General features: G+C 32.6%; 1 protein-coding gene across 1 annotated transcript in view; it reads right to left on the reverse strand.

Annotated features, from left to right (window-relative positions):
• The window catches only part of LOC149080083 (glycine receptor subunit alpha-2-like), a 48217-nt gene extending 23439 nt beyond the window's left edge, over positions 1-24778 (reverse strand). Inside the window, exon 1 of the mRNA XM_089239057.1 lies at positions 24479-24778. Within this exon, the coding sequence (XP_089095183.1) occupies positions 24479-24558 (80 nt within the window). The 5' untranslated portion in view covers positions 24559-24778. The remainder of the gene's footprint in view (positions 1-24478) is intronic.

Genomic DNA, 24778 nt, shown 5'->3' on the forward strand with positions numbered 1-24778 from the left:
AATGTTGGGGAAAACAGCATAGAAAACTAACGAACAACTCTTCTTTCTTTGATTTATGCTGCTCTTTCCCAATTTTCCTCCGATTTTGAAATTCAAATATCTCTGCATATACTTAGAAACATGGAATTTCCTTTGCTGGCCTCAGGAGAGACAGGTTAACTTTCTAATTGGATTTTTGAGGAGAGGGTGTCCGTTTAAAGAGTTATTTTTTTTTATTTTAATAACTTTACAACCCCTTGCAACGTAAATGACGTATATCTGAGTTCTACACGTTATTTTGGATATTTTTCTAATTGGGAGTATGCCTCTATGAACTGAGGACAACTGTTCGCCTGTAAAATGTGGCAAGGGAATTGAGTAATCACCCTGTATAAATCGAAATATTAAGAAAGGGCATTTTAAAAGATAATAATCGTTTTTCCCATATGCGTAAAGGTGTCTAATTTATCTCAAACAGACAGAAAAATCAATATATAAATTCATGTCATTTTTTACTTATTCTATCAATACAAACAAAATATTTTTGAGCTTTGTACATAATATGAAAAAATGAATATAACTCTTTAAAAGTAACTAAAATAGAGCTTTCCTTTTTCATTTTTACAACTGATTTAGCCCGTCTTTATTGGGCAGTTTTATTGATTGTGTTAAATCCTAATTGTAACGAATACAATACAAATCAAGAACAATGTCATTGTGAAGGCTTTTCTCGATACAAAAACAATGTTTCTAGCAATGTCATGGATTCATTTTCTTTTGCATAGAGAGAGTTCCTCTTTTGTGTGCTAAAGGTTTATCTCACACGGTCTCATGCTTCCATAAAATACGCGAAATATGGAAAAAAGCTATCTTTCATGACGATAGCTTTTTTTTCGTTCACTTTTATCAAGATGGTGATAAAAATCTCTATTCACTGCTTTTTTAAAAGAAATTTTGTGCTATTCAGAAGTAAATAGGGTATCAAAACATGCTATGTTTTTTATTTTCCTTTCCCAATGCTAAAAAACCCATAGAAAGTACTTTTATGTTCAAGTGAAAATGATCACTTTCAACAGTGATGAGCAAAAAATATGTTTTTTTAGATGCACCCAATATGATGAATGACTACTCTTTTGTGCCATTTTTTATGATTTACAAGATATAAAGTTGTGACATCGTGTAGAATAAAACTTTCAAACACTGTTTAACAATGAGTATAGAATTTCGGGGAAGATGGATTCTAAATTTTTTTGCACGATAATATTTCTTATAATATTCTCAGAAGTGTTTCTGTGCGTTAGAATTTAATAGATACGAAGTAAAAGATAAAATAAAGAAGTAAAAGCAAACAACGCTCATGTAATAAAAATAATAAGATTAAACCACCAATCTGTTTTACAATTTTCACATAAAAAACCAACTTTGGCTGAACAAAAAAATTCATTTTTTTTTCATCGGGAATCAAAAACGTGGGACTCATTCGTATGATCATGATCGAATACACATTACCAAGCCCTGGATGTTGTTGACCTAAGGATTTTTTTAAAAATATGACTAAAAAATAGCCGATAAACTCGAAAAAATACCCTAAAATTAAAAAAACACTAACAATTAAAATATGCTCTAAAATGAAAAGAACTTCTATTAAAATAACAAAAAAAATTATTGTGTTCGAAAGTGAAAGGGAAATTTTTTTATAGTATTGAAAATCATATGTAAATTTATTTTCAACATTACATTTTTCATCAAAAACTGCCAATGAAATTTTGCAATTTAAGAATGAATTTATATAATCTTGAAGGCGAAATATAAATTTCTGCAAATAAAGTTTTATCCCGAGATAAACGTCTCTCAACATTTGCAGATGTTATTGGGGATATTTGAAGGGAAAAAATCTGATCCTAAGTCAATTCTCCTCAGATTTCAAAATTTTTATGCACTCTGCTCAAGGCTCACGACATCAACACATATTCCACTGGGTTTTTTTCTCATCATTTTGTCAAATTTCATAGTAGCAAATTATCTTACCCAACGAAAAACCCCAAAAACTTACCAATTTAAGCTTTCAATAGTCACCTAGCTAAATACTTATACAAATAAGGCCACAACAGACAAAATTCCCAACGAAGTATCTGAGAAAAGATGCCCATAAAAGCTATAGACGACGAACGTAAATCTAAACTATATCAAAAATACAGCAACCCAATAAGAGCAATAAAAAATAAGAACAAATGTTATCCACATCCGGGCCCTGTTTATTCCTATGTATTGAAACACAATTTGTTGTAAAAGTATATACCTAGGTAACATAGACTTGGTACTAGATACCTGGTCTATACTTGTATACAAGGAGACAAATTCTCGTGCGCATATTTGAGTTGAATAAAATGATTAACTAGCGTAATGATTCAATCAGTTATTTGAATTGAGATTATGGTATGGTCGCGCCCAAAATTCCAGAAGTGAGCGTTGCAAAGCATTCAGGGAAACTGATGAAGGTAGGAGCTCAAAGAGAGCGTTCCAGTTGGTCTCATAAGTTCTTAATTAGATTCGGATCAAGCAATATAGGAGACTAATCGAATGTTGTGGATTCGCTAGATTGCTTCTGTAGCTAGTAGCTTGCGAATCGTCAGTGATAGGAAGAGGCATTCTCTTGAGAAACAGTCATTATTTGTGCAGAGACAATTGTGATACAAGGATATACAGAGTCAGCTAGAATGTTAACAGTACTATAGTCAATGACAGTTTTATCTATGTAGATCAGTGTTTTCCAACCTTTTTTCGCCATGCCCCCCTAATTTTTTAAAACACTGGTGCCCCCTTTTTTAAGAGACACGTGGGGGGTGGGGCATTCCGATAGAAATTGGAAACAAATTTGTAAGAAACTTGAAATAGTGAAAAAATCTGTAAAGGCTGTTTTAATCAATTTCTGTGAATTGGAAACGCTTTTTGAAGGTTAAAAACTCAATTTTTTCCCCTTGGAGAGATTTTCTGTGCTTCCCTCGAACCTCAAATTAGCCTGTATTCTTCTCCCCCCCCCTTAAAAGTAAGTAGGGCCGTAAGTAGTGTTTCCTTTTCGTGACATGTACAACGAAGGCACCGAAATGAAGAAAACATTGAGAAGGGGTGAAAGTTGCCCGTATATACAGCACTCAAACTTTTATGCAGGGGGAGTGGTGCGTTCGGTTGCAGTGTATTGATTAATTATTGGAAGGAGCTCAACCCCACTCATAAAATTTATTCGGGTGTCTCAAACGGCGTCAGCCCCCAGGTTCCAGCGCCTATGTATACAACGCAGCCTCCCGATAACGGACATCGATAGGGCCGTCCGTTTATAGATAACAAAACACACCGAGTCCATCAATGTAAAAGCGTTCATTATCGGGAGGTGTCCGTTAAGGGAAGTTTTATACTCTGCAGTTCTAATTATTTAAAAAGGGATCTCTTATCTATGTGGAGGAAGCCCCCAAAAGAGGGACTGTTAACCTAGTCTGAAGCAGGGGTTATGAACTTTTAAGATATCGCGGGCCAAAACAAAATTTCCATGAAGACCATTGGCAACAAGTCATAATACTGCGGTATCTCTATTCACATAGTGACGTCTTAATGGGTGGCCCCAATGGGGTCTCAGGGTTTCGAGTTGAATAGGGAGCTCAATATTATTGGAGAATTTTATTCATTCTGAGATATTTTTTTTCATTAAAAATATGAATTTTCATTAGTTCTTAAATTACTTATTAAATATGAATTTGCATTGAATCTGAAATTGTTCTTCCACTAAATATAAACTTTTCATTAATTCCAAGAAATTATTTTTTCATTAAATATGAATTTTCATTAATTCCAAGAAATTATTTTTTCATTAAATATGAAGTTTCATTAATTCTGATTGCTCCCACTAGAAAATTCAATTGGCTCGACTTCAAAATCATATTGCCTTACTACGGAGCGTAGACCCCACGTTGGGAATCAGAGATCTAGACGCAAGAAACACGGTAAAAACTCAATGCTAACCGGCTTTGTAACTTACACATCAGCTTTAGATATCATTGGATGGAACAAACTCATTTATATTCATCCAAGGTGTGTATAATAGTTTTCCTACGAATTTAACCTTCTATGGTCCCATATATATTTGAATGTACATGGCAAGTACACATGGTCAAAAACAAAAATTCATTATATCAATTTTTTTGGTATTTAATAAAATACATCTTTTGGTGTCATTTCAATACAAAATACAGCTATATAAGTACAATACTTTTTTTATCTTGAAAGAATTCATTACTTGTCGGTGTTATTTTTCGAGAGTTGCTAAAATCTAGCATATTCAATTATTTATAAAATTACACCAAATTGAGGAAATTGGAAATAAAATTCGAGGTAACAACTATTCAACTTTGCTAAGCTATGTCTGTTTATAGATAACATTAAAATTAAAAGGCAAACTTGTATATTTTACTCTTAAATTAACTATTTTTTGCTAATTCAAAAATCCACTCCATTCAATTCAGTGGCTATGTCGATGCATTGTTTGAATTAAAAATACGCTAGAGCATGAATTTACATCTATTTTTGTAAAACAAAAAAATTTAAATAGGTCAACGCTTTTATGGGGGTGAACCATAGAGGGTTGATGCATATAAAATACCCACAATATATACTAAATAAATAATATATAGCTTAATAAATATATAAATTTGTTTTTATGGGAAATACTGAGTAATATCATTGACGTACAAATAATTATTTTTTCTCATCATTAATTTCTCTGTTACGAAAAGAAAGGTGTTTATTAATTTTTTTTATTTCTTCCCTGAGGATTTACGGACTTCTACGGCTATTTTGAAAACTCAATAAAGGCGTGAAAAGCATCTGCTTGCATAGCTCTAGAAGATTTCTTTTGCCAAACACAAAACTTGAAAATTCTCTCTTCACTTGAAGGAAAAAATAACACTACATTTTATCAGACGCGAAAATTGTCTGATATAAATCTCGTGTTACATATTTATTCATAATAAATAACCGTGCAGAATGACATACTGTATAAATATAAACAAGCTTAAAATATTCCTAGACAGATGAATTTGATTTTACCGATCTTCTAAGAAGATCTTCAAGAATTTTCCAAATATTTTGCCAGTCAAAATCAAATTTCATAATCTAATGATTGACAATCTAATACAAAATTCGTTGTATTATTATAACTCATATACTACAAGTAGGGACAAGTTATAGCTACACCTAATGCAAAAATATTTTCGTATTCTTAAATTTATGAATATACAAATACAAGGCCGCAACAGGAAAATGCCCAACGAGGTGGCTGAAAAAAATGCCATAAAAATTATGGATGTCATATTTCTAAAATACAGCAACCCAAGTAAAAGTGAAATTATAAAAACTAAAAACTGAATATCAATGATAAAATATAATACACTGCCCATAAAAAATTAGCTCCTCGATTTATCCCAATATGTTTATAAAATTTATTTTTAAGTGTGCCAATCGTGTTATGATTCAGGACCCCCGAAGGTAGACTATTTCATTTATTCAAAACCCTATTAGAGAAAAACTCGCTGTGACGCCACAACCTAGAATTATCCCTTACCAATCAATGCTGGTGTCCCAGCAGCTGTCGAAGCAGTCGATTGTAATTGTAGCACTCGATTGACGGAGTATTAATAATTCATGATAAATCCTATCCACTTCGATCATGTCCAACCCCCCCCCCCCCCGACACCTACTTTCTTCCAATGTAAACATATTCAAGAAATCAAGTCTCTTCATAGCTCAAGCCTTGTGAATCAACCAGAGTACGCGTAGCTCTTTTCTGCACCCGCTCAACCAAGTCTATGTCACTGTGTAGGTATGGTCTCCAAAACCTTACGGCATTCTTTTTAAGAATGAAAAATCGAGTATTCTATTCGCTTTTTTGACCTTCGCTGAACAATGTTCAGATAACCTAACCTAATTTAAAAATCATTTTAATGTGGGTTTATCTATGCTATATATATATAACTATACACTAAATAATTGTCTCCAATTATACTTTTGTGGGTAAATTATAGATCACGTTTGAGGAAAAAGCTATGATAATCCAGTCATGACGACATAAAAATGTCTTAAAATACACACGTCAAAAATTCAATTCTGGAACAAAATTTGGTGATGTGAAAAGACATTGAGTTCATAAAATTGTAAAAAACAAATTGACACTCATCAGCGGAGGTGGAGCCGACTGATCTAATGTATATGCGTATATATGAACTGACCTCATCATCATCCTGCTCCCCTTCCCCCAGCAATCATCATCATGCCCCCCCCCCCCTCCAGACTTTGAAGTCTACCTCCGCTTATGCATATAATACATTATAATCAAAAACTGTGGTGGCTTTTAGGTTTAACAAATTTTTAATTACGGCTATAAACGTTGGTGAAAATACCCTCAGAGTTACAGTAATCATCAGCTTTCGTGTCAACAAAAGTTCAATGAAAAATATGTTTTAGAAATTCAAACTTACCATATACTGAAATAACGTAGTTATCTACTAAGTGTTAAACTTTGAGCTAATACTTATGAGTATACGTGGCTTTAATAATAAGGGGTAAAAAAAAATGACTGAGCCATTAAATACATTTCTAGATAGTCTCTGATTGAATTTTTCAACCTCGATAAATTTACGTGTATTTCATTAGCGCATGGAGATGACTTTATATGTATTATTAAAAAAATTTAGATTTCTTCCTATGAAGTTATAATTATTTTTCGTGTATTTGCCTTATTCGTTGGCGTCTTCTTAATATTCTTGGGCAAAGTTGATCAACTCTTCTATATTGAATATAGTCGTTAAAAATAAAGATAACACGCTGAGAGAGAGAGAAATTGTTTGCCTTCTCTTTTATCATACGGAGCTTGTGAATCTTGTCGACCAAATCTCTTTTATTATTTGGCACGTATGCTGTCCGTGACATCTTGCATAAAAATTAAATTTCCGAAAACAAGAAAAATGGCAAAGTCAGTGCCTAGCATTTAATTTTTTTCCATTTATGACTTAATAAAGATGACAATCAATATATAAAAACGTATATATATATATATATATATATTACACTCATGTCCATAAATTAAGGATAATTCAGAATCACACGGAAATCGAAATCTAAAGTAAAAATTTCACCTGTAGAATTATCACACACATCTGCAAGAATGATATGCAAATTTCAGGAAGCCACCAGATGATGCCGATAGTACGTCACAATGACGAGAGTGTAAGAGGGGGGTATATAAGGAATGGTGGCAAAGAAGTGAAATTGTTCACAAGAGTTCTGTAAGGCGCTCTGTGCTATAAGCGAATAGTTATGACACAGAGGACGCATGTGGATGATTTTTTACGTGGTAGAATTATCGGCCGCCTGGAATGTGGGCGTACTCAGATGGAAGTATCCGAGGAACTTGGAATTGCCCAAAGTGTCATCTCTAGGCTTTGTCAACGATTCCAAGATAACGGAAATGTCAGTAGACGTTACACTACAGGTCGCCCCCGAGTTACAACGCCGAATGAAGATCGGTATTTGGCAGTAACTGCCAAAAAAAGCAGACGGAGTACAGCATCCGAGCTATCTGCAGCCACGGGTACCACAGTTTCAAGGCAAACCGTGTACAGATGTTTGGGACGCAGGCCTGTCAGATGTGTTCCGCTCACGGCAACTCATTGTCGGCAGCGATTAGCCTGGAGTAGAGAACATGCGATGTGGACATCGTCACAGTGGGCTTGTGTGATATTTTCCGACGAGTCCAGGTTTAGCTTGCAGTCTGATTCACGTCGGACTTCCATATGGAGAACGCCAGGTACCCGTTACCACCAAGACAACATCATTGAACGACACCGTTACGGTGGTGCAGCATTGCTCGTTTGGGGTGGAATTATACTGGGTTCCAGAACAGATGTTGCATGTTCAAACCGGAACCATGAAAGCCCAAATTTATCGGGACATCATTCTGGAACAACATGTACGTTTGTTTAGGGGTGCCATGGGCGCAGAATTTGTGTTTATGGATGACAACGCCCGTCCTCACCGAGCAAACATCGTAAACGAATGCCTTGAATCTGAGGAGATAACCCGTATGGAATGGCCAGCATTCTCACCTGACTTGAATCCGATAGAGCATGTGTGGGACATACTTGGCCGACGAGTTGCAGCCCGTAAACCACCTCCTACATGTGTACCGGAACTTCGGAGAGCATTGCTTGCTGAGTGGAGTGATTTTCCCCAAGATCAGATCGATAATTTGATACTCAGCCTGCCTAGGGGTTGTACGGACTGTATTTCATCGCATGGGAGACACAATGTATTAACCATCATACCAACCACGTAATAATAAGTTTTTGTAAAGAAGATATTTTTTAAAATTGTCCAGGGAGAAAAAATCGTCGTTTTTATGAATGGTATCATACATACACCATCGTTTTTGTTCTTTATCTTTTGTTTAATAAATGGGCTTTATGAATAAGTAACGTCTGTTTTGTTTCTGAACCTTTATTTGCCGGAGCTGGCATTATCCTTAATTTATGGACATGAGTGTATTTTAATATGTGTCTATATATATTTAAAAAAGGGTTAATCGCGAATGTGTGCACGTAAAAAATATGTAATTAATTTATTTAATAATATTAGTTTATAAAATTGATACCAGTAGATATTTTGAAAGTCTGTCAAAAATATTAAAACTTCAGGTTTATGTATAATTTAAGTTCAGTTGACATTTCGAAAAGTGATTATACCGCAGGCCAATCAAAATTAAAATCTTCAAAGTTTTCAGTAATATTTTAATAAGATTCACGTTCATCAAAAATATGACTAAAATAAATAAAATAACAGCTCAATGTGTTTTGTAACATGTATGTTGTTTGCCATCGAAGCTCTTTATAACTTGGTTCTCTGCCAACTGTGTGTGTTTTAAACATAAAATTAACATTTAAAAACTATTACGATAGGTGTCATTTTCACTCTCTCCCGTTAACGCAATAACCATCATTTAAGCATGCTTTATTTCAACTGTCTTTCTCCTCAGTTAGTTAACTTGATGATGAGCAGTTGACAATTCAGTATTCTAAATTGTTTGCACACTAATTGTGTATTAAATAGAACATACGTTTTGTGAGATGCTTCAGGGTGTCATATTGAATACGTGAAGCAAGAGAACTATAATAATGAAAGGAGCTATTAGTTTGTTCGGAATTCGCCCACATCGAGTATTTCATTCCACGATTGTAATAACTATTTAATCACACGTATCCATTGAGTTTGACATGATTATAAATTGGATGCAGCTGCATGTGAAGTGTATATGAACTAGGACAAAGAAGATTCATCGTAGAGTGAATAAACGAAGCCTTTTATATTATTTCTGTGTCATTTAAGTCGTGTTTATCATAATTATTCTACTTGCTTGGCTGTCGCGACCACTAGCCATTTTACTTTTGAGAAGAAACAACAGGTCTCTGCATTTCAGCTACTAAAATTAATTAACCTTTTTATTTTATTTATAAACTTTCAATTGAAACTGCAATAAAAATTATTATTCTAAAGTATCTGGTCGTGAATTCATTGTTGATCCAATCGAGCTCAATGTAAAATATTGATGCTTATTGAGGACATTATTAAAAAAAAAATCGAAGCTTTTTCGGTCACTTTAGCCATCGTAATAGAAAATTTTCAGTTTCAGAGATACGCGAACACTAGAGTAAGCGAAATGTAAAATAATTTTAATTTAGGAAAAAAAATTAATGAATATATAATTGAGAAATTTAAAAACTTTATTTTTTGGAAAATTTGCTTGCATCAACCCCCTTGATAGCACAATTTTATAATTTGGTAAAAAAAAATCAAAGTTAAATATCTCTTGTTAGTACAGTATCATTAAATTTTATTAATGTGTGGTATATTTCCAAAAACGTACAAACTGAATTTTCTGCAAGAAAATGTGTTTTAGTCTAGAACAGTGGTCAGCAACCAGACTCTACTGGGGAGTTACTTGATGACCTTTTCGCTTGCAAGATCTACTCCGATGTATGGTATGAGTCTCCGACAGGGCCGTCTCATGGCACGTTTCGGACTGCTCTGCCAGAACTGAATAAGACCGCTTTGCTACTTTCTTAATTACGATAGTTTGTAATAGCTGTACTGCACATGTTACTGAATTATTTCCAAAATTATCTAAAGATTTATAATTCTGGCGGGTGATATGAACGCTCGCGTTGGGGAAAAACAGAATATTTTGAATTTGATCGACTGTAACAATCTGGAATCTCCCGATTTGAGAAAATCGGAGGACAAAGATATCAACGCAAGAGGAGATGCCCTTTTCGGATCGTACTTATGAAAACAATCTTGTGCTCCTCAACTGTTTTACAAGATCCAATCGGAAGGGAAAGTTTGCATATTCTTGTGTGTCGGGATTCAGTGATTGATTTAGCTTTTGTATCAGCTGAAATGTATGTTGAAACAAACCCTGATCTTATTGTGCTTACTGAACAATATTCCGATCATATGCCAGTTAAGATAACATTTTTAATTTCGCCACAGAAAAACATTCCCGGCCACTTTCAAGGGAACATCTTGAAAGCTCGATGGGATGACTGACTTCTTTTTAATTTAACATTGAATCAAAAACTACAAGAAAATGCTTCTCGTTGCGACCCGAACCGTCTCATTGAATTTATCTCGGCATCGGCAAAAGAAGCCGCACTTATTAAAATCACTTCTAGAAGTAAAAAATATTTCGGTTATCGTGAGTGGTTTGATGAAGAATGTCGACTGCTCAGAAAAATAGTTCAAGCTCTACTGCGCTCTTTACACCTGTCAATGCTGAAAAATTTATACCCTATTAAGAGGCGCGCAATCGTTATAAAGCTCTTTGTTCCAGGACAGAGTTATTTCCTGCTAATTAATACTAAACTCAACCAGTGCAATAACTCCAAGAAATTTTGGAGCATAGGGAAAAAGTTTAGAAACACAAACTTACTTCCGAAACACCATTTCATCAGAGAGATGAATGGTGTGTAACCATTTTTCTAAACAATTTTATTTCTAGTCTCACTGCCCCCACTTTGATTATACCTGAAATCGGTGAAATATATGATTTAGTTTTAGCCGATGAAATATATTTGCAAGAATTAAATGATGCTATTAACGCGGTCTTAGAAAAAATAAGTCTCCCGGAGTCGATTTACTTTTGAACGAATTTTTTCAAAATTTAAATACCTCTCTCTACTCGTTCTGTTTCACTCTCAGGGTACAATGCTATGTTAAACAATCAAAATATACCCAGCCCTGTTTGGAAATAATTATTAACTCGATTTTTAAAACACGTGACGTTCGAGATCCATCTCACTATAGAGGAATTGCTCTTGTCTCGAATTTCCTTAAACTGTTCACTAAAGTTTTGAAAAACGTTTTATATGACGTGGCTAAATGCCCGAAATATAATTCCTGAAAAACAGGCAGGTTTCCGTAAAGGATACTCCTGCCCGGATCAAATTTTTATGTTATGTAACATCATCCAACGCAAATGATCAAAACCCGGTGTAGATTGTATATTGCGTATATTGATTTTAAGGCTGCATTCGATTCTATTAATCACCAAATGCTATGGCGCGTATTGCAAGAATTAGGTCTCAACAGAAAATTCATAAATATATTGCGTGTATACGGGAGCTAATATCAGGGTCAAAGCATTTAATGGCTAACAAATAACAAATCTGAAGGATAAAGATGTTCAGCATATCTTATCTCGAATAACTAATTCCGTTCGCTTCCCTCTCTATAAAAATCTAAAAACAAATATAGCTTTGGAGGAATACTTAAATTTTAACCTTGATCTATGCATAAAAAGAGTCCTTATTCAGTTGAGATTCCAGAGATATATACTAATTTCGGAGGGAGTGAGACACCACATTTCAACCGAGAGAACTTGCATACATTGCACTTCTGGAGAGTATGAATCCCGGTGACATCATTATAACCTGCGATAAATATACTGCAATACGAAATACTGAAAGGCCAGTCGTAGTCCAGGCTCTGTCCCTGGTGGGATTTTTTGGGCCATTTACCCGAAGGGGTTGGACCACGCTGGAGAGAATACGAAATACTGTCTTTGGTGATTCTACTCCTCTCAACCTCAAAAATATCTTACGTTTCAACGACTATACTATGTGCTTTAATACATATAAATTTATTGTATCTGCAATGAAATTAAGAACTTTGTGAATAACTCCTAACTTGCAATCGATTTCCCATATATTTTGTTTATATTTTTTCCCCATTTCATGTTTATACTGTCTTTGCTTTTTTTCCCCTCTCAGTTATTTCACTTTGAGTTTCATATATAATTTCGTGTTCTGTAATATCTTTCTTTTGCCACGAATTGTTAAAGACCAGTGGCCAAAACAATAAACTTGATTGTTTGATTAATTATGATAGTTTGCAATAGCTGTACTGAGTTATTTCTAAAATTATCTTTTCCATTATTGTCATTAGTAAAGTATTTGCATATTCATTGGTTTGCTTCTTTCAACGATTTTAAAATTTAAATTGAGAAATTTCTTAATTTTTTTATGAGGTATCTTTTACTCAGAATACTTTTCTCGGTTTCATTTCAGTTTAAATACGAACGTCAGTAAATTTTATTGGATTGACTAAGAACCAACTCGAGATAGATAATTTCAATTATCTTTTTAACCTTCTGATCATTTTTAGTGGTCGTTTTGGTTTAATTTGAATCCGGTGTGACTTTTAGAAGGGTTGACTCCGTTATTATCAAATGTGTGATATGGGATCATTCACGCCGGGCCAGAAAAAGGCGTGGATCCAGCGTGAGGAAGATGTTCCCCCACCCCCAACAGCCAGAAAGAAAATGGAAAATAATCGTTCTATTATGTAAAATACGGGACGTTTATTCACCATTCGCTCGCCATTTACTTCCAATAATTCACCCTCCCCGACATATTGGCCTGGATCCACGCCTGACCAGAAAGTAGTGTACCTGCCGTGTTTCATGATTGGATATCTGGCAATCACATAACTGCTCATATTTGTTTATCACTAATTTTAACGTAAGAATTACCAAAATACCACACGTACAAACACTTGGCACTAAAAACAAACACAATAAACAAGAAATCGTTCACTTAAAACTGTGAAATAAGCAATTAAATGTAAAATAAGCCACATGAATACAGCAAGTGCCAAAAAGTTTGAGAGCAGTAACGTTACACAGCAACTCCGAGACCACGCCCACTGAGCCAAGACGGCAAGTGGTAGCTTGGGTGACACTTGCTCTCACCAATTGCTCTATAACAGTCTCCGATATATTTCGTTTTCTTGTATGTTATCACCAAGTATACCAAAAATTTAATCTATTTACAGACAAGATGAAATAGAAACGGCATCTTATTTTTCTCAATTGATTTGATAAATTGTATCCGCAATTATTTCAGTCCAAAGTTCAAATGCAAACAAATAGTTTTAATATTTCTTAAATAAAATATTTACATTATTCGTGTACAAACATTCATTACAAATATCAATTGAAAAATAATTAAATTATTTTTATTTTTATTCTGAAATTTTCAATTTTCAATTCATGAAAAATAATTAAAGTAAATTTTAAAAAATTCCTATCTATTAAAATTACAAAAATTTCCTTTCTAGCCAGTGTCAGGAAATATAACGTGTAAATTCTCCTCAAATTTTTTTGTACTGGTTATTCTTTTAGAACCGAAGTGAGAGATTAATTGAATTAATTTACATCAAACTCAATAACTTTTCTCGCGAACGAGTCTTTTATAAAAATATAATCTTATTTGATTCTGGTACACCATGGGACTTCCTTGGAAGTTCCGTAAGTAAATATCACACAGTGCGCTTTCAGATAATTACTATAAGACAATACTGTATTATTATTTAAAAAAACCAACAATTCAATTATATTTAAAATACCTAGTGAAATAAATAAAATAATATGGTAATGAAAATTTTTAGTTATTTTAATAGATTTAGATTGAATTCATTTAATAACCTATTTTATCTCAACGAACATAATGAAATATCGTCATATCGTCTTTTACTTCTAAATGCACAAAAAAAACTCTTTCTGCTACCATAAAGAAATCGAGGATTACTACTGTTTCCACAATATGAATACATAAGAATTGTAGGTAAAGTAATGTAATTGCTTTTCACAGTTTTATTGCAAAATTAAAATATTTCACATAAAAAATAACTGCATTAGATGAATTATGATTGAAAACGAGTATTTTCACCGAAAATCGATAGAATCATTTTGAAAATTAGAAACATGATGAAAGGATGTGCGAAACTTTTCGTAAAAGTAATTTTGATAAATTGTAAAATTATTATCATTAATATGGATACACATATAGAGCATTTCATGTATCGTTTCGTTTCTGTTGATATGAATTCCTGTGGTATAAAATAAAAGAAGCATATCTATCTTGCTCATGATGTGCTTCAATATTTAAACATGCAACATACATGTGAATACTTAAATATGCGATACACATTTTGAGTAATAAACGGTGAGACAACTTTATAAGAGTTTCTTTCAAGGGAAACCTTGACAGCTTTTATTACGCAATAATAATTTTTTACAGGGTTTTACTCTCCTTACCGCAAATTACTAGTGAACCGTTTATTACTAGAGGCATACTTCCAACAAGAAAAGTATTCAAATAACGCATAGCTTCATATACATCATTCATATTGCAAGGAGTTTATAGTTGTTGAAATGAAAAAATTACCTTTTTATACGGGCACCCTGTCCTAAAAACAGAATTAAAAACTTGTTAGCCTGTCTCTTCTACAAAAAATACTACTCTCTGAAAAAATTCTACGTTTCTAACCTCAATATTTGCCAAGATATTGGAATTCAAAACTTGGTAAAAAGTTGGGAAAGAACAGCATAAACTAACGAACAACACTCCTTTCCTTCATTTATGCTAGTCTATCACAACTTTTTCCAATTTTTGAATTCAAATATCTCAGCGAATAGTCTCTTAGAAACGCGACATTATTTTATTGACCTCAGAAGAGGCAGTGCAATAGCTTTTGAATTGGGTTTCTTAAAACAGAATGACCAAATAAAAAGTTAATTTTTTCATTTTGATATTTATACAACCCCTAGAAATATGAATGACGTATCTGAGGTCTAAACGTTATTCGGATACTTTTTCTAATTGGAAGTATGCCTCTAGGATCAACAGTTCACCAATAATTTGCGGCAAAAGAAGTTAACTATGCACCCTGCGTGTTTCAATATGCATTTTTGTGTATTACATATCAATTTTTCGGTAAAACCGCATACAACAAATTTTAATATACAAATATATATATATTCCAGAATTACCAATATCCGTACAATCCTAGCTAAATTCAATCTTAAAACTTTTTATAAAAAATGAAAATTATTATAATAAAAACTAAAAATTATTATAATAAAAAATAAAAATTATTATAACAAAAAATAAAAATTATTATAACAAAAAATAAAAATTATTATAATAAAAAACTTTTTTTTATAATAGTAAAATTACTTTTTTTTCAACTTTGGGATTTTAATACGTATAGAGTAGGAGAGTTCCATATTCTATAAGTTTGTTCATCTTTAGACTTACTAAAGGGTAGTAACCCTAGTTTTCATATAGAAATGCATATACAAATATATATCGAAAAATACATACATATTAATATATTTACATGAAAACAGACACCAAAATGAAGAAGATTTGGATTCTCTGATATGAAGTAAAGATGAGACCGCATTAAAACGTATGCAAGACGGATAATTTTTTTATTTATTTGTGTATCTGTGAAATCGATATCAATAAAAATAAAACGATACATGAGATTTCACCGATTTTCGAGGAATACAGTTTCTTTCATTCATTTTCAAAAACTGTACATGTGTGATACATGATTTTCGTATGAATAACGGTTTGTATCGTTTGCGAGGAAAAAACACTTGCTCACGAAATACAAGTGTTTCAGTAAGTAATTTTTCGTATTCATGAAAGCAGTGAACTGCATTGAAATGAAGTATCAGTAAATAAACTTCATGGGATAGTTGTATAAAGGTAGAAACTTTTCTGAGTTTCATTCACTGTTTTGATTTGTGGAATATTTTTCACGGGGGAAAAAACGGCAAGCGTTTAACGTGATATGATGGTAAGAACCACTTGTGTGTGAATCAATACATTCATACATATTTCAAAGACTATTATAAATATATATCGATGAATTATAAATACAGGGTGATTCAGTATTCATGAGACAAACTTTAAGGGGTGATTGAACTCACCTAAACAAGCGTTTCTCGTCATGGAATGTGTGGTTGAATATAAAATGTTGAAGTGCAAGTGCTAAAATAAAATGCATATTGGTAACACTTCAATGTCATTAATTTTGGTGATGAGATCACCAAAGGTTTCGATGGTAACCACTTAGACAATGCCGACGAGATGAATCCATAAAAAGAGAGAAAAGACTGATCGTAAGAGACGGGTGACATGTATTGAGATCGCTGTATCTAATCCGTTGAAGCAAAAATGTAGTGTTTGAGCAATTCCGCATGTCACTGCAAAAATGGGCGTAATTTATTATGCTGAAGCCATGTGTACCTACGGATCGAATTGGAGTTTGGTTTTAATTAATGCGAAAACCATCAAAGTCATGCTGCGCCAAATAATGGCAAGCAGTACTTGTGGTACATTTCGTGTTACCCAGACCGCGCCAAGAGGAGGCCTAAAACATTGCAACCGTTGCAAACTCGAATGGTTGGTAGCACATATCGCAGCAAATCCTTCAGAAAAGTATGATACATATTTTCATTTGGTGAAATGTAGCTGTGAACTCTCTGAAAACATTCTATATCACCTTTTTGCTACTGCGATTCAACCGCATATTCTATGATAAAAAATGCTTTCTTAGGTGTCTTATATCATCTCTTAAAGTTTGTCCTACACATTTAGAATCACTCTGTATATTATAGAAACACCATGTTTGACAAAAGTTGGAAACACCTTTTTTTATTAGACGTTGAAGAATGTGACGGCTTTGTTGATTCTAATAAACAAGCTGAATTCCTTTAGAATATAACCATGTGTTTCAAGGTTATTTTTTAATAACCTCGATGGTTGATGGTTCATTTTTAATGCATCGATCAACGTTGAACAACTTCCAAGTTTTTGTGAAGAGACCGTTTTTGGATAAAACTGAGGATCAGAAGGTATTCTTTATAAATTAGTGAATGTAGTAAAGGCTTTAATTAAAAATAACGAGTTCTCACTTATTCACACACATATTCTCTTTTTTCCCTTACGTCCTTAACATGTCCATGTTGCTGTCATTCAAATAAGTTTCTTTCTTGAAGATGTTGTTTTTTTACTTTTCTGATAAGTTTTCACAAATAGGAGAGACTGTTATACCTTGACACGTTACTTTTCAAACTTTTTCTCAATCAATTTTTACTGTAAAATTTAAATAAATTAATTTTTAGTAACTGTATACTGTATGAAACATCATATAAATTTTAAATTATCTTTTTCTTACTGTAATCATGAAATATGGATTTTTGAAAAAGCACAAATGTTCCGAGGTACAACAAGGGGTCTTATACCATGCACTGTTATTCCTTTGAAACGGTAAAATTGCAAAGATAAAAAAAATACAAATGTTACAGGAAAAATAATAAACTAAGTATTTTTTAATATAAATCATATATTGCAATATAAAATATAAAAACAATGACACAAATATGATTATTAATTATAAGCAAAAGTAGCAATAATGGAAGTAGGAACGTGTTTATATCGATGAAATGCAAAATTATATTCTTTGTTATACTTGTAGAAAGAAAAATTATGTTTCCAAATCTTTAAGTTCTGTCAGTGCCTTCGATGCTAGGTGGTAGCATTAGAGATACAATATCCGTGATGTCAACATTTGCTGTATCTAGCACTGATAAACGATAAACTATTTTCTCACCTCTCCTCCTAAAGAAATTCATTTGGTAAGTGTTTTTGTTTGACGCGTCCCACACTGTAAACTTCGTTTTCTTCAACAAATTTGACTAGGAAATAACTGGAGGTGAATAGAAGAGAAGAAATGATACACCGTAGCTGAAGCTTTATGGGGGAAAAATACAAAACTAAGATTTGAAATATAAATTGTATTTAAAGGAAAAAAGAATTAAAAATTAGTGTTAGTTGAATATTCCAAGGTAAATTAGAAAAATTTCAAGTTTTATACTGTTCCAAGTTGCACGATCTTTTTTGTTTCAAGGTACACTATGTTCTATCATTTATGAAAAATACTAATAACTTTTTTCATGATGCTTGGTATGAGTGAGCACGTGATATGATTTATCAGGAGAATGTATAGGTTATAATTATTAAATATAGTGTTCACTAAACTTGAAACGTTGAGAAGAAGTACAAAAACAAATATATATATATATATATATATATATATACTAATATATATATATATATATATATATATATATATATATATATATACTAAGGATGAACGCAGGTGTCGAGGAGATATGATCGAAGTGTTCAAAATTTTCAATGGGATGGATAGGATGGACCATGAACTTTTAGTACACCGCCAATCGACTGCTTTTACAAGGGGACACCAGTATCGATTGGTGAGGGACAATGCAAGGTTATGGTGTCGCAGGGAATTTTTCTCCAATAGGGTTGTTAATAAATGGAATAGCTTACCCCCGGAGGTAGTAAATTGTAACACAATTGACACGTTTAAAAAGAAATACGATAAACATGTTGGGGTAAATCGGGAAGCTATCCATTCTTAGAATAAGACAACCATAAGTATGCTTTATGGGCATTGTATAATATTTTATCACGTGTATATATTGTTTATAACTTGTGTTAATTGCATTTTTAATTGGGTTGCTGTATTTTTGAAACATATGACAACCATATTTTTATGGGCATCTTTTTATCAGCCACCTCGTTGGGCATTTTGCCTGTTGTGGTGTTGTATTTGTATTTGTATTTGTATTTGTATATACTAATATATATATATATATATATACTAATATATATATATATATATATACTAATATATATATATATATATATATATACACAATTTCTTTTAATTCATGTGCCTACTTGCAAAATCTCTGTCAATGCCGTAGGCAAAGAGCTGAAACTAAGTTCAGTTGTAAGGTTATGCATTCTTAATCTCTTGCACTTTAAAAACGTGAGCTAGAAAGCAATACTATCAAAACTGAACCAAATGTATCAATGTTTACTATGGTCAAGGTACAGCAGTTTCCCCTACATGATTAAAAAAATTAGTTTATCACTAACTAAAACTTTCTTAAATCAAATGTTAGTAACATAATCTACTATTTAACAGAATCGTTCAACTATTGATGGCCTAATGTAATCCATAACAAATTTTTTCGTGATTTTTCATAATTTACAGCGTTATTGTGGAATTTTTTTTAAATAAATTTTTGTGTCGAAAGAGATCTACAATATGTGCAGCTAAGGTATTGTTTTATAAATTTACTTTGGGTTTCCGTATCTCTTCATTGAAATGGTGCCTACGAGATCATATCAATTTTCTACCGTCTCCGTTCATAATTATTAAATTATTTTGTCTCAACACGGTCATTTTATATTCTTGAGAATAAATTAGACATGGGTTCGTAGTTTAAAGCCGATTTCGAAGGAACTTTAGACCTCCATGCCAAGAGATTCTAACTCAGCCCTGTTGGCCATCTCAATAATTATGCTCATGTTTCGTATTTTGCGTAACCGCGGTTGGTAAACTTTTGGTTGGTAAAACCGCAGTTGGTACTTTTAACCTCTGGTCATAAGGAATCATCACGAATAGATCAATCCTCATTTTCTATTCACCCATTCACTTTCTCGAATTAGAGTTATCAATATTAACTTGAAGTAAAAGTAGTAATTTCATAGAACTCATACATACAGTACATTGATTCCACAAGCTACGAAAGTAAATATTTGTTCACAAATCTTCGAAATATTCAACGCTATCTTTGTTCAGTAGAGTTTATTCCTTGAAGTGAATTGAAATTCCGATGAAAATCCTTAGATTTTAGGGTTATAAACTATTAATTATAGATTTTAGGGTTATAAACTATTAATTATAGATTTTAGGGTTATAATAAGCTTCATGTCTAGACCTTTGACTAAGAAATTCCTAACAGTTACTGACTAACTCACTAACTTTCATCTCTTTACTTGAATTCTCGTAACGGAGTTTTGATCGATTTCTTTAATCGTAAACGTACGAAAATATAGAAACAAAACAGCATCTGCTCTCGTCTAGTGAATCGTATTCTTACAAAATTCTTTCTTTATCGCATTTTATATGTGTAAACATAAAAGTTTTCATAGATCCGCGTTTGCAAACATTTTAACTCCGAGATATATGTTTCTCCAGTTCCTCTAGTGGCATTCTCGTGGCTCGTATCCAGTAAGTTCACTTTTCTTTTCGCTTTCCTCTTTTAAACGAATGTCATGTTGTGCGACATGTGTATGTGAATGCATGTACCTGGTATTTACTTCGTCACATTTGAAAACATCTGTTACGTTTATCTGATATATATTTTTTCCGTTTTCTTTTTTTTTAACCCTTTATGAAATGTTTGTCGATAGGTCTTGAAAGTTTTGTAAGTCAATAATTCAAGCACGAAAAAACAAATTCAACACTCGATATATCAGTGAATTTATGGAACTGCCTTTTTTCAGAAATTCTCCAACTGCTCATAATGTATAAGATTGTAAATTTAGTAGCTCACTCATATCGTGACTACATCACCGCATGACAATTTAGATTCTGTGAAAAAATATTTCATGAAATTCTTCATGAACTATTATTAGAGAACATCTATGACCATATATCCGTATATAAACGTGTATTTCTTAAAATTAACGCTCCTAACACTTTAAGGGCATCCAAATCAAGTATTCGATGTTTAAGGGGAAAAACATTCCGTGTTTTTATTTCTTTTTTTTTTTATAGACATGGTTGAATAATTGGATTTTATACTCTTATAAAGAAAGATTTATAACACTAGGGGTTTTTTTTTTTTGTAATTAGATTACATGGAAATGATTATATTAGATTCATATGGGAATGACTGAAATGTTCGAAGCAATATTATAAATTTTATACAAATACAACGCCACAACAGGCAAATTGCCCAACGGGGTGGCTGACTTAAGAACATCATGGACCCCCGAGCCATTTTTTGGAGGCCCTACCTACTACTGCTACACCACACATGCACCCCCCCCCCCCGCGGAACCCCCCAACGAATCGGTACATGCGGGAATGTGCGTGTACGTGTAGTGAAACCTGACGTGAAGTTTTTTGTTTCCCTGTAATGCTTGTTATGTGTAGTGCTGCCATCTGCCACTAGTTTTTCTAACTATGAGTGAAGTGTTATGATTGAATGATTTATCGTTGTAGGACTGTTGCTCTCTGTAGCGAGACTTTTTAACGGGGAGATCGGCTCGCATTTGCGCCTTGAAGTTGGGAGCCACAGAAAACCAACTTCAGCCGACCACCACTGTGGGGTTCGAACCCGGATCCTCGCATCGCGAGTCCGTCACTATAACCACTCGATCACCACAGCGGCCAAGTCACATTATATTATAAGTCACATTACATTTTTAAAAAATCCAAAAATCTATATACTACATTTAATCTATAGAAGTGTTACACATATACTCTATAATATATTTACTATTTATCTACGTTCAAAAAAGTAGCTATAATTTTCTTTTTTCTACCTTTGCATTTGTTTCTTAAATAAAGATAGAGAAAACAAAATCAGTTTGAGAGAAAAATTTTGACTTTTTCTCAAAAAAGACATTTCTCATGCGAATTAGAAGATGAAAATGCCAATTGACTCAATTAGATAATCTCGAGAAAAAAAAGTGATTTTTGTAAATAATTATTGTACCCGTCAATATAAATATGTTTGAATGTATTTTCACATACGCACACAAAAAAATACATATATTATTATAGTGTGTTCTCATAGAATCAAGCTTAAAAAAACCAAATGATGAATGACTAAAGTAGACCAGGATATAATAACGGGAATGAAACCACGAGACTAAAATGTACTATAATTACGTATGTTGTAAGAATATCAATTTCTCTATGGTTTTAAAATTAATCGAAGTTGAACTCATTTAAAAAATTTATGACTAAAAAAAACTATTTTTTCCACATCTAATTTTCCAACATTTTTTTTTCTTCTTTCTGTAGCACCAACATGTGATTATGAACATCTACATCATTTTAAATATCCTTGCAACTACTTTTCTTTGTTCAAAATACTTATAATACCTCTTCGTTGAAAAATATTTCTCATCTACTTTCTTCTCGTTTGTTTTGTTGTCTGGTGATCTTTTATTAAGTACAACGCGTCGATATACGTTTTCTTGTAAAGTCTTTTCTAGGAAAAAAACTGTTGCAACACTACTCTTGCGTGATTTATGGTTCCGTTTCCGTCTTTGGACCCTAGAGCTTCTTTAAACCTTTCCTTTAAACATGAGCTCTTGTTAACCGGGTCACATATGTTTGTTTATATTCGAAATGGTTTACTATACTGAAAATTCAGAGATTTGAGAAAAAAAGAGATGTGTGCAATGCCGTGTGTTTTCTATATTTTAAACTCACTGGTGTATTCATGCCATGTGCGTAACAGATTCTGCTTTTTGGGGGAATGAAGTTTTCTGTTTTCTCATCATTCCTGAAATTACCTCAGTTGTATACAAGGTGATTACTTAATTACCCTTGCCGCATTTTACTGGTGAACCGTTGATCCTAGAGGCATACTTGAAGTTCGGGAAACTTATTCAAATAACGTGTAGAAATCAGCTACGTCATTCATGTTGAAAAGGCTTGTATAGTTATTAAAATGATAAAATTAATTTTTGATACGGACACCCTGTCCTCAAAAACCCAATTACAAAGTCGTTGCCCTGTCTCTTGAGGCCAACAAAATAACTTCCGTGTTTCTGAGTGTGATATTCGCTGAGTTATTTGAATTCAAAAATTGAAATTGGGAAAGAACAGCAAAAACGAACGGACAACGCTCCTTTGCCTTATTTATGCTGTTCTTTCCCAACTTTCCACCGATTTTTCGAATTCGATTATCTCAGTGAATATTGCACTTAGAAATGTGTAATTTTTGTTTACCTCAAACAAAGAGAGACAGAGCAACAACTTTGTAATTAGGTTTTTAGAACAGAGGTTCGTATAAAAAGTTAAAGAAGTTAATTTTTTTTATTTTAATAACTGTACAACCCCTTGCAATATAAATGGCGTATCTGAAGTCTACACATTATTTGGATAATTTTTCTAATTGGAAGTACGCCTCTAGAATCAACGGTTTGCCAGTGAAATACGACAAGGGGAATTAAGTAATCACCCTGTATATTATAGATCTCTTTCAACATTAGAATTGGTATAATATGAAAATCTTATGTTTATTTCTGTAATGAGTAATGAGTCGATGAAAAATAGAAGTCAGTCATGAAATAGTAGTAAAAAAAATGTTTGGATTCCAAAATGTAGTGTAGTGCGTTAACTGTTAATAAATGTGTGTTGTATTGACAAAGAAAGAGTTGCATGCAGCCATACATTCGACCTTAATCATAGTCATTGCTGCAAAACAATATATTCAAATAGAAACTTTCCAATTTAACAGTATATATAGTCAACATGAAAACTTTTTTATTCTTCATCATTGATCTTTAGTATATTCGTCTATAATATATTTGTATAATCTCTACTTATATTTCGTTTTGCGTGAAGTGTGTTTCATTCATATATTTTACCCTGTAATTTATATATTTAGTGCCACTTTTATTTTCAGTCGTTCAACAAGACAAAAATCAGAACGAGTAAAAGATCAGTGATAAACAGAAACATCCAAAGATACCAGTACTTTATAACACAATAAATCAAAAACTAATACCGATCTGAGAGAAATATTATAAAAATATACATAAAATTTATTTTTGCATTTTAAATTATAAAATTAGTATTTTTAGAATTTTCAAAATTTATTGATTCTAATGAAAAGACAATTAATATCGTATAGAATAACTGCACATTATTTTTTCACTTCTACTCTCTTGATATTTATAAATGATGTTATCAACCGTCTCGTCTCTATCCTTCTTGATAAAATTTAAATATTAACAAACATTTGTTGTAAAATAATTTCAAAAACAGAATCAAAGAATAAACTGGAAGATTTTTGAAACAAAAAACATTTTACTCTGGCTACATGTCTGAAAAAAATCAAAATTTGGTAAAATATATTTTATTCATATAAAACACACACACACACAATATTAGTGAAACACATAAAAAAAGAACTCACCCGCTAAAAAGTAAGATCACGATGATTGTAAAATGAGTAACTAATGCACGATCTTGTTGCATCGGAAAAGATCTTTTCATTTTTTTTTTTTTTTTAATGTTTTTCGATAATCGCAATTCGACTTTTTCCACACACGATGACAACTTTAGTTTTCAAAGCGTTTACTTATTTTTTTTTTCATTCGGAATTTGGAAATTAATCTGGGATGAAATAGGTTGCGTAATCTTCACCAAAAATCTGAGAGTTTATCTCTCTTGTTATTGAGTGCTGCGCGCTTTTCGAGATTCTAATATGTTCTGC

This window comes from Pholcus phalangioides, unplaced genomic scaffold (genome assembly GCF_987345545.1).
Source record: "Pholcus phalangioides strain wild (caught in Gottingen) unplaced genomic scaffold, Ppha-v1.0 ptg000011l_1, whole genome shotgun sequence".
Classification (NCBI taxonomy): domain Eukaryota; kingdom Metazoa; phylum Arthropoda; class Arachnida; order Araneae; family Pholcidae; genus Pholcus; species Pholcus phalangioides.